The sequence below is a fragment of the Musca domestica genome, unplaced genomic scaffold, assembly GCF_030504385.1.
Source record: "Musca domestica strain aabys unplaced genomic scaffold, Musca_domestica.polishedcontigs.V.1.1 66, whole genome shotgun sequence".
Taxonomy (NCBI): domain Eukaryota; kingdom Metazoa; phylum Arthropoda; class Insecta; order Diptera; family Muscidae; genus Musca; species Musca domestica.
Genome location: NW_026712376.1, coordinates 3,924,805 through 3,936,940, shown reverse-complemented (window position 1 = coordinate 3,936,940; position 12,136 = coordinate 3,924,805). Strand labels below are relative to the sequence as shown.

The window sequence follows — 12,136 nt, the reverse complement described above, 5'->3', positions numbered from 1 at the left end:
CAATTAACCCTGTGATTACACATGCAAGTTAAAATACCTAGAAATGAACCTTGACAGTAAAAAATTTCCCCAAAAATAAATTTAAAAATATCTACAGGTTGAGATAAAAAAACTGCAACAAAGTCAAACGCCATAATTTTTACACTTTTTTTTAATTTTATTGAATGAAAGTAAAAAATGTCTTAAATAGCATCAAATTTTAGAATAAGTTTAGATTTGTTCGAATTGGTCACCTTTGGCACGAATTATGGCCTTCGAACGGCCAATGAAACCGTCATACGCTGCACCAATCTTGTTTTGCGGCATTTTTGGCCAATTCCCGGCGAAGCGCTTGCTTGAGGTGATCGACACTTTGGTATTTTTTAGTGCCAACCTAGCTTTCCAAAATACTCCAGACACAATAGTCCAACGGATTGGTATCCGTAGATTTTGCTGGCCATTGTGCGCTGGAAATGAAGCGAGGAACCTCATTTTGTAACCATTCTTGGGTGGCGCGTGCTGAGTCCTGTTGGAAAGTCCAAGGTCTGCGGCGTGCCCAAGGCTTTAATACACCCTCCAGAATATTTTCGAGATAATATTCGGCATTTATTCTCATGCCTCGGTCGATTAATACGAGCGGAGAGCGACCATCAGATGTTATAGCCCACAGCATCGCCATGGACGGCGCTGAAGTTCTGGTGGCTAACCGACCTCTTTGTCTAGTCAACACGATCATTTTGTTTGTTTACAAACTGCTGGACAACGAATCTTTTCTCTTCGGAGAAAACCAAATTCGGCAGTTCACAAATTTCGACCATGCGAAGCAACTCTTTAGCTCTTTTGAGTCTATTTTCTTTCGGTTACGGTGTAAGTTCTTGCACTTTTTGGAATTTCAATAGCTTTACCCCGAGCTCATTTTTCAATATTTACCGAATTGAATATTGCGATATGTTCACCTCATGAACCATTTTTTTGGCCACTGCGACATGGGTTTCGATTAAGTTGCTCCTTTACTTTTCGAACCATTTCTGCTGTTGTTGCTGTTTTCTTCCCTCCACTTCCTTGACGTCGGGCTACGCTACGCTACCAGTATCACGGTAACGAGCTCTGGTACGAGACACAAAAGATTTATTCTCATTTAAATGCTGGAGTGCTCTAACGATAGCCACTTGTGGTTTTCCAGCCAAATATAGGGAAATCACATTATCACGCTTGAATTTCACCGCGAATAACTTTTTTTTTTTGGAAAATTCTCACCAAAATGCTTTTGTACGATTGTAAACGATATAATGAGCTGTCACTGGGATAATTTGGCCTAGAAATGACAGCAGTCTGAAGTTGTTTGCAGTTTTTTTTTTCATCTCTCCCTGTATATGTATATTTTTTTCTTATACAACTAGATGTAATTTAGATGCATTTGTAATCACCTGGTTAAATCACACATGAAATATTTACAACAAAATGAAATGTATTTTCATATATATTTCAATTATCTTTTCTACATTTTTGTTTAGTAATTTTCTTAGAAAAACTATAAAACTCAACAAACATACTATAAAAAACTATAAAACAGCATACATACACACATATCAAGCAAATTCACATATTCAATTATTATCAAGTTTCGGTTTCATCTTTTTTATGTTTTCATGGCGTCTGGGAAAGACTAATCACATTTTTTTATTTTATTTTATTATTAATATATATTTTGTATTGACACAAAAAAAAGAAGAGAATATTGTCACATCATCCTATGCATAATATTGTAAATGTTTCGACCTCTTTTTTGTATTTACTCCCTATAATTAAAATCTCACTAACAAGAAGTTTAATTCCAATATTTTAAATTTAAACCTTCAAGTCAAGTGTGCTGTAATAATGATCTTCATCATAATAATTAAACTGAGTGTAGTTTCTAGTACTAAGGCAATGGGCATGTTCTACTATATAATACTACTCTTCCCCTCTATGAAATCTAAAAAAAAAATAAGATTTATTCTTTAAATATTTGTAAAATTTGTATGAAATATACATATGTATGTACGTAAATAAAAAAACTAACTAATATATGTTTTTTTTTTCTTTCTTCGTTAACTCTCCAACAGTATCAGGCGGCCATCAACTCATCCGTGCATTCCACACCCTCGAAATCGTTTATTGGTGGTTCGAATAACTCACCTCAATCGACGATTTCGTTGCATTCGTCTTCATCGCGTCAAAACAGTCCCAAAAATTCGATTAGCAAAACTCGCTCTTCCAGTAGCATTACTAATTTGTTGCACAAATCTGCTTCTTCTTCCAATGCATCGGCGGCCGCTTTGCCCGTTCCTCCCTATGCCCTACAACAGAAACAGCGTAGTTTTCTTACATTTGGTTTTGGTGCTGGCGGCTCGGGACCATCGAGACGTGAATCCCATGTGAATGTCAATGTTACACCCACATCGCACGAGGCATCCAGTGATACGCCCGAGATACGCAAATACAAGAAACGTTTCAACTCGGAAATATTGTGTGCCGCCCTGTGGGGTGTAAATCTATTGATAGGTACTGAAAATGGTTTAATGTTATTGGATCGTTCCGGTCAAGGCAAGGTATGTAATTACAGCGCCACGAAGTATCTCTTAAAATTTCTAATTTAATTCAACTGTTCCTTTTTAGGTTTACCAACTGATATCACGTCGTCGTTTCCAACAGATGGAGGTATTAGAAGGTCAAAATATCTTGGTAACCATATCGGGTAAAAAGAATCGTGTACGTGTCTATTACCTATCCTGGCTCAAATCGAAAATCTTAAGAACCGATGGTTTATCTGATGTAAGTTGAATTTCTTCTCAAATTGCTGTCGTCCTCACAATAATGCCTTCATTCTTTCCCCGCAGCAAGTTGAACGACGCAATGGTTGGATAAACGTTGGTGATCTACAAGGTGCTGTACATTTTAAAATTGTTAAATACGAAAGGATTAAGTTCCTAGTGATTGCATTAAAAGACTCAATAGAAATTTATGCCTGGGCTCCCAAACCATATCATAAATTTATGGCATTTAAGGTATGGCTTCGTTTTCTTTAAATACCATAATCGAAAATTACCTACTTCTTACCATAATTCATTTTCAGAATTTCGGTGAATTGGAACATCGTCCCTTGTTAGTTGATCTTACCATTGAAGATCAATCTAGACTGAAGGTTATCTATGGCTCAGCTGAGGGCTTTCATGCAGTTGATTTGGATTCAGCTGAAGTATACGATATTTATCTTCCTAAGCATGTAAGTAGAGTTTTAAATGGTAATGCTTCCAAGAAATACCCATTCTTTTGCTGAAAACATAGAAAGTGTTTCTATTATTCGTCTAGCATCATATCATAAAACTAAAACTATATTTACTTCATTGTCATTTTATTATACCCTCAGCTATATCATTTGATACGGCCAAAACGTGCCTCATCGAAATAGCAGATTTAGATACTGGACCAAATCCGTTTCAGGACATTTGGAGTCGATCTAGCGATGTCCGTCCGTCCGACCGTCTGTCTGGAATATCCGATTTGGTGGGATTATCCGATACATCGTAATAACAATTTCAAACTTAGATCGAGTTCGGAGATGGGGAATATCGGTCAACTCCTTCTGGTTCCTCTCCCAAAAAAGGTCGAAATTTTCAAAAATAAAATAGTTTACTACTCAAAAAGAGAAAGGATAATCATCAGTGCTAGAACAGGTGCGAAAATGAACAATATCGGTCCATTCCATCAAGTACCTCCCCCACCAAGGGTCAAAATCGTGAATAATTATAGCTCTTATAAAATGTGATGTAAGAGACCGATTGTCTTCAAATTACACACAACGCAACATTTATTTTATTAACCAAACCATGTGAAGATGGGATATATCGGCCGACTCCTTCTGGTACGTCCCCTACAAAGGTTCAAAATTTTGAATATCCATGAAGCCCATAAAATGCGAAATTAACATCCGATTCTGTTCATATTCCATACATCCTATTATTTCTTCTAACATAATATCTGCTGTGAAGATTGGATATATCGCTCTACTCCTACTGAATATCCATGAAGCACATAAAAACATCTCAATATAACCATCAACGCAAGATCTGTTATAAAGATTATAGAGATTGCACCATTTCTTCAAGATTTTGAAAAACAAAACGATCATTAAATCCGAAATAAGCATCAGGTTCTTTTCAAATTACACACATATTTTTATTAACCCAAGATGGGATATATCCATCCACTCCTTCAAGTCCCTCCCCCACAAAAACGCGAAAGAAACCTCCGATTCCATTCAGACTTGATACATCTCAATATTTCCATTAATGCAATATGTGTTATAAAGATGGTAGAGATCGCACCATGTCTTCTGATAACTCCCCCACATAGGGTTCAAGATTTTGAAAAACAAAACGCTCAAAGAAAGTGAAATAAGCATCAAACTATCTTCAAGTTTCACAACATCCAAATATTTTTGCTAGCGCAAGATCTGTTGTGTAGATGATATATGGGGTGAGATGAAAAAATATGCAACCAACTTCAAACTACTGTCATTTCTAAGCCACTCGTCCGACAGTTGTTAGAATTATTCCAGTGACAGCTTATTATATTGTTTACAAGCGTTCTCCCATTAAAACGTTTAATTGTTATGCGGAGCTCCACTAAATTAGCAAAGTGGTGTAGGGTATCATAAAGCCGGTCCGCCCGACTTTAAGACTTTCTTTACTGGTTTTCTTGTTAAATTTTCCTTCATAAATTTTCTATAACTGTTTGTTTTCTTCTTTTTTCAGACTCAGGGTGCAATCATTCCTCATTGTATTGTAGCTCTTCCAAATTCAAATGGTATGCAGTTATTATTATGCTACGATAACGAAGGTGTTTATGTGAATACAGTAGGACGTGTGTCCAAAAATATTGTGCTACAGGTAAGGAATAAAATCACAAAATTCCGCACAGCAACTTTTTTAGATTTGAATTTAAATCCATTTATCAAGATTTTGTATTTTTTTAATAATTTTTTTAAATTATTCCTATTTACAGTGGGGTGAGATGCCTACATCAGTGGCATACATTGGAACTGGACAAATTATGGGCTGGGGCAATAAAGCAATAGAGGTAAAATTAAACGTTTGCATTTTAAGGATTTCTATAATTCACTCTGATTTTAAATTCGCCTATAGATACGCTCGGTTGAAACGGGTCACTTGGATGGTGTCTTCATGCATAAAAAAGCGCAACGTTTGAAGTTTTTGTGCGAACGCAATGACAAAGTATTCTTCAGCAGTGCCAAAGGTGCTTCATCGTGTCAAATCTACTTCATGACTCTCAACAAACCAGGCATGGCGAATTGGTAACAAATATGGTCCATAGATCAAACTATGAAAAAACAACAACAATAACAATAGCTTCATTAGGCAGTAAAACATCCAACTACCTAGTATTACCATTTGACGTCTGTCTGTCTGTCGGTCGGTCGTTTGATTTGTACCCCACTTGTAGTATCACTGTTATTTCGAATTGTTACTACACTTCTACATGAAAATCAACCCCGCTTCTTATGGAACAACTTAGAGAACTGAACAAAAGTAAAAAAAAAAAAAAACAGAATAATGATACGATCATGTTGTAGAGAATGAATGAGTATTTTTTTTGTGTATTTTCTTCTTTATTACAATTATTATTACTATTTTTAATGGGAGAAAAAAAAACAAATGTATAACCATGTCGAAATGTGGATTATAATGATTTTGAGTATTGAGAAAATCATTTATTTTATATCATTATTAATTTTTATTGAAAGAAAATAATTAAAACTTAGTCTTAAGTTGAAAAACGAAAAACAGAAAAGAAAATCAACAATTTATATTGATATATATAATGAAAAAAATGGAAGATATAAAGAAAAAAACGAAACGAAAGTGCCGATGCACATTTTTCAAAGAACGCTAACCTACATGAATTTGAACAGCATAAAAAACAGTGCAAAGGTTCAATGGTTCGTGGAAGTATATATAAATATGAAAATTAAACAAGTTTTTACAATAATATTATTGAAAAAAAAGAGAAGAAGAGTATATACCCCAGATTTAAATCAGGTTTATAAAACTATATTAAATATAAACAAATAAATTAAAAAAAACATAATAAGAAATCAAACGCCCCGCCCTTCATGTATTAATTAGATGAACTGAAATTCAACTTGGAAATGTACTGTACTATGCGCCACATCAACAGCCTAAACAAAAGTGAAACAAAAAAGCAATAATTGAAAAGATTTGATTGTTAAATGTAAAATACGTTGATTAGTGACACTTCCGATGCATGTGTTTGAAGAAAGATAGGTTAAATTTGTATGTTCTTCTTTTCAATTACTTTAAAAAGATTGTATTTGTCTAGTCGCATCATGGACATCAGATCATCTGGTGCCGATTTGGTTTTGAATCCTCCAATGGCCAGGTTCCCCATTCCAAAAGATTTGTCCACATACTTCCCATTTAAAAGTTTTCAGAGTAAGTACTTCTTTATATTTCGAACATCTAGTTTTCACACCAAAAAATCGTTTTATAAACCTTGAAAGTTCTATGATAACTTAATATTCGACTGAATAAAAATTATCTGGCCCATTTTAAAGAGCGGCGCACATAAATCTTTTGTTTATCCCGAAGCGTGAAAGAGTGCATTGAGGCGTTGTCCCGCTTTTAATTCAAAAGACATCGAGTTTTTCAGTGTAATGACACACAACAGCGGACCAGAAAGTTTTTAACCTGCTCGTTTCAGTTATGTTTTCCCTACAATTATGGTATTTGAAAATCTAGATATGTTAGAGTTCGTGTGTGAGTTTTTAAATTAGTCCATGGTACAATTATTACAGGTAGCAGCAAACCCCAGGTGATTTGACTTTATACTAGTGTCAAATCCGAATTGACGTTTTGTGGTTTAATTCCATTTCTAGGTACACTTTTTTCCATAGGTATACACTTTTTTTATATAAAATTTTACTGCAGTTCAGTGTGAACACAATGTTAGCTGATAATAAAAAAATTGCCGTTGGCATTTTCGCGGTTAAGTTTCGCAGTTGAGGAAGGAAGTCGTATATTTAATGTTTTTTAAAACTGAAAAATGTAGAAAACTTTATGTATATATGCAGTTTGGTTTCAATTTCAAAGGGGATGTTGCCTTTTTCACAATTTCCCAGGGATTGCTTGAAGTTTTGAAAGATTTGGACCTACAACTAGCAACTATACATTCACAGGAATGATATGAAAGCATTAAAATCAAACATTTTAGAACTAAAAGAACTGCATTTTCAATTTAATAATCCAAATTCCAAATATCAACATTTTTATACCCTCCACCATTCTGTAGAGGGTATATTAGCTTTGTCATTCCGTTTGTAACTCCTCGAAATATTCATAATAGTCCCTACAAAATATATTTATTCTGGATCAGCGTAAAATTCTAAAACGATCTAGCGATGTCCGTCTGTCTGTCTGTTGTAATCAAGCTATCTTTCGAACGAATTGAGATAGAGGACTAAAATGTTGCATACATGCATAGTTTACCAGTAGGCAGATTAAGTTCATAAATGGGATATGTCGGTCCACATTTTCGTATAGTCCCCATATAACGATACCTCCCGATAGTCGGTATTTTGATGATTTCAGCAACATTATGTACCGGAATCGTTTCAAATTTCGTATTTGAAGTTTTTAATGGAAACTACAGCCTATGTAAAAAAATTTTGTATGCACGTCTACGTATAGCCCCCATAGGACGGTACCTCCCAGTACTCGGTATTTTCATGATTTTTGCGACATTATTCACCGAAATTTTAACAAATTTCGTATTTTAAGCTCGCAATGAGTACTAAAGCCTATGACAAAAAAAGTCGTATGCAGGTTCACGTTTTCGTTTATCCCTCATATAACGGTACCTCCCGATATTCAATATTTCAATGATTTTAGCGACATTATCCACTGGAACTGTTTCAAATTTCGTATTAGAAGTTCGTATAGTCCCCATATAATGGTTTTCAATTAAGTAATAGTTTTCAGTTTTTTTAATATTTTCAAGTTCCTTCCAAATGGTGGAGTGTATTAAAAGTTCGGACCGGTCGAACTTGGCTGCTTTTTTACTTGTTGAAATTAAAATAATTTATTGAAAATCATTTGTTTTGTTTACATATTTGGGCATATTGCTCGGTATTACGTAGAAAAACAAATTTCTGTGGGTAACACTTGCTGTTGCCTGTATTCTACCGTGAAATCAGTCGTTAAAATTATGGTACAATAAACAGATAAGGTAGAGCTAGCAGCTGTAATTTTTTTTTCTAAGTGTGCCCAACTTCTGCCAATTTTGTACTTGTATTCATTGTTTTGAAAATACAAACAAAATATTTTTAAAATCAATTATTAAAGAAACGCGCATTGCAGATATTAACCAGTTTTGCCACAGAACTGAAAGATTGAACAATCTCATTCATTTTTCGCGCTTTTTAACTCACTTATAAAATGAGAAAAAAATTTGAAATATATTAAAACAACTTGTTGCGCATAATTTTGAATAATTCTGATAAGAAGCGGGCATAGCCTCAAGGCTGTATTTCTGTAATTTTACAAAGCTGTTCTACCTCCTTTTTGTACCATGGTTAACACAAACTTATTAGAACATTACATATGTGTATGAACACTTTTAAATTATCCGAAAGGACCTGTGGGATTATTTTCATATATCATTGTAATTTTGTTAAACCAGAATTGTTAACATAAAGTTAAAATTACAGTTTCGTAGCACAGAATTTGAAGCCCTGGCCTTATCCTCGTCGGCTCTGGATTACCTTATAATACTTAATGTAACTTACATGCAAGAGACATCAGCCACTTGATATTTTTCTTTATCTTTCCTAAGAATCTAAGCATCTCTCTTCAAATACCTAATGCTTGGATAGCACATGAGACGACTAATCATTGTAAAAGAACTACTACTATCAAAACTTTTTAAGCAGAAAGTGTCAATAAATGTGAAGAAAAAGAATGATCCTATAAAACGAAAAAAAAAAACTAAAATGAAATACTTTTTCACCGAAAACAAAAACACATGTATCATACATAAATGCAATCAAACAAACAAACAAACGAATCTTTCACTTTTTTTCTTATACATTTTTACAATGCATTAAGGAAACATAATTCACGCTCACTGCTTAGATATAAATAATCATTGCAAATAAATTGAAAACAAAAATCACTTATACACCAGATATTTTATTCTTATATGCAAACATATTCGTCTGTAGAAAAGCGAGAATGTTTCGGGCATTTGTACTCCTTGTTTTACTAACATTTACAAGATCTAAAAAAAAAATTCTTTCTTTTAAAGTGCAACTTTAGTTGGGAATTCTAGTTTTTCTTCTTTTGTATTTTATACAAAAACAAAATATATATAAAACATTTTATACTTCAGTATATCACTATATATTTTAAATTTCCTTCAAAAAGAATACAATACACAAAAAGCATTTAATTTTTTAGTTATATGAAAGAAATTAAATCGTATATAAAAAACAATTTGTTTAAAAAAATATCATAAAACTTAGCTAAAAAACATTAAGTTATTTTTGTATCATTATTATTATTATTATTATATTATTATAAAGAACATTATTAACGTTATCAACAATTAAAAAAAAAACTTCAACATGACAATTACATATTTTATTTACTTTTCAAAATGAATTTCTTCTGTATAAAACTTAAATGGTTTTTGTAGAGTTTCCACACTTCCATTAACAACATTTTCCTTTATTCATCCCTCCTCATTCTATTGCATTAACACCATCTGTGTCCACTTTAATTCTTGTTTAAATTTAAGTTTAATGTTTTGTATGTCCCTCCTTTTATATACATATTTATATTTGTTTTTGTTTATTTTATTAACTAACCAAACTTAAAAATATTCAAAAAAGGAAAATAATAACGCCATTTGTAAAAACTTAAGTGATAGCTATTTAAAAAAAGAAATACATATATGTTTTGTTTATTTAATAAAAAGTCTTTCACCTTTCGCAAAAAATCAATCAACATTTAAACTAAAACAAAAATTTGATTAGTAACCACGCGCATTGAATTACAATTAAAAATGAAACATAATTCATATAAATTTTAATACATAAGCCCTACAAAAAAAATAAAAACATCAAGAAACCCAAACAACAACCACAAACAAACAATTATAAACATTTATATAAGAGAAACGTAAATTGAAACATATAACTTATATAAATAATTAACACAAAGATAAACAAGATTATATATTAAAAAGAAATAAATAATAATTAAAACGTAAATATAATAACAATATGAACACACAAAAATGAATAATTACATTTTGAAGTAAATAAAAATACAATTTATATATCGGAATATTTTTCGTTGTTGTTTTCTTTTTTTTTTTAAACAAATATTCTAAGGTTGAAACACAGACAAGTAAAAAACACAAGTAATATGGTATTAGTCGATTTTGCCGACAGATGTATACCTCCAGCATTGACTTATGATTATTCAAACTGTTGACTCTTTATGGGGGAGATTCCAAAGCAGTTGGCCAATATTGACCAATTCGTAGCTTACCTAAAACTGATATAAATATTAAATCGTGACAGATTTGGACTATATCGACTACTTTCTTCACTTTATATGAGATATGTATAAATTTTTGGAAAGTGTGGAAATATGCGTGAGGTAACATATAGCGGACCCAAGTATTCCATTTTCATACTTCACATCTTATACAGATAAAAAATTTGGTATGTGCAACATTTGAAGGAAATCGAACATTTATATCCAATCTTGTGCGAAATCATATATTTCGATAAAATACATATTCATATCAGATTTCTTGTTAAGCAAAATATTTAGATATAGCAAGGTGTAAAGAATCAATGACTTGTTTCGCAGTTATGGCATATATAAGTATTGGAAACTGTGACCCTTTGTGGGTGTGGTACCAGAAGGGTTTAGCAGATATATATCATCTTCACAACAGCTCTTGCGTTAGCAAAAATATTTGGATGTGTGAAATTTGAGAAGATGGATGGATTTGAATGGTTATTTTGCTTTCTTTGAGCGTTATGATTTTCAAAATCTTGACCCTTGTGGGGGAGGTACCAGAAGGAGTGGACCCCGATATATCTCATTTTCACACCAAACCTTGGGCTAATAGAAATAATTTCGTTTATTTCGTTTTGTTTATTCGAAATTTTAACCCTTTGTGGGGGATGAACCAGAAGGAATAGTCCTACCATCTTTATGACACATATTGTGTTGATAGAAATATGGAGATGTGCCAAGTCTAAATGAAATCGGATATTAATTTCGCGTTTTATGAGCTTCATAGAAATTCACAAATTGTGACCCTTTGTGGGGGAGGTTCCAAAAGGAGTGGATCGCACACTTTCATTACATTTTATTCAACATTTTGACCCTTTGTGGGAGAGGTACTTGATTGATTTTGTACATTTTCGCACCTGACCGAGAACTAATACAAATATTAGGATTTGAAAAGTTGGAACAAAATCGGATAATCATTTCTCTTTCTGTGCAGTAAAATATTTTATTTAGAAATTTCGACCTTTGTAACATCTCCGAACTCGATCTAAGCTTAACGATAATGTTACGATGTACCAAGTTTGGACCAAATCGGATACTCCCTTCGAAAGTTAAAGAACCATTATTTCGATGAGGCACGTTTTGGCCGTATCAAATGATTTATATATAATTATTGACATTTATAAAAATTGTTAAAAATGCATATCATTACAACCAACGATGGGCGTCGAAGAGGAAAACATATTATTTTGAAGAAACATTTAAACATTTTTGACATATCAATGTTCTCAAGCGTTGATGCATCCATGGTACAATAAGGAGATTGAACAACTTAGTAAAACTTCAAAGGCTATACCCGCTTCCTGTCAAATTTGTATGCAACAAGTAAACAGTAGGAAAAATGAATAAAATGCCTGGAATTTCAAAAATATGATCTAAACCATAGCACAATAAGGAGGTAGAATAGCTTCGTAAAACTACAGAAATACAGTCCCAAGGCTTTCTGTCAGACTCATTCAAAATTATATACAATAAGTTGTCTTAAT

General features: G+C 32.7%; 1 protein-coding gene across 18 annotated transcripts in view; it reads left to right on the top strand.

Moving 5' to 3' along the window:
- LOC101897554 (serine/threonine-protein kinase mig-15) overlaps positions 1–9,102 on the top strand; it is a 137,253-nt gene extending 128,151 nt beyond the window's left edge. For 15 of the 18 annotated variants that reach the window (XM_059129683.1, XM_059129688.1, XM_059129687.1 and 12 more), the window contains 7 exons: positions 2,085–2,570; positions 2,638–2,793; positions 2,859–3,026; positions 3,095–3,244; positions 4,776–4,910; positions 5,026–5,100; positions 5,166–9,102. In XM_059129683.1, the coding sequence (XP_058985666.1) occupies positions 2,085–2,570; positions 2,638–2,793; positions 2,859–3,026; positions 3,095–3,244; positions 4,776–4,910; positions 5,026–5,100; positions 5,166–5,339 (1,344 nt within the window). In that variant the 3' untranslated portion in view covers positions 5,340–9,102. The remainder of the gene's footprint in view (positions 1–2,084; positions 2,571–2,637; positions 2,794–2,858; positions 3,027–3,094; positions 3,245–4,775; positions 4,911–5,025; positions 5,101–5,165) is intronic. The other 3 variants (XM_059129690.1, XM_059129689.1, XM_059129693.1) reach the window with 1 other exon arrangement.
- The last annotated feature ends 3,034 nt before the right edge of the window (positions 9,103–12,136 follow it).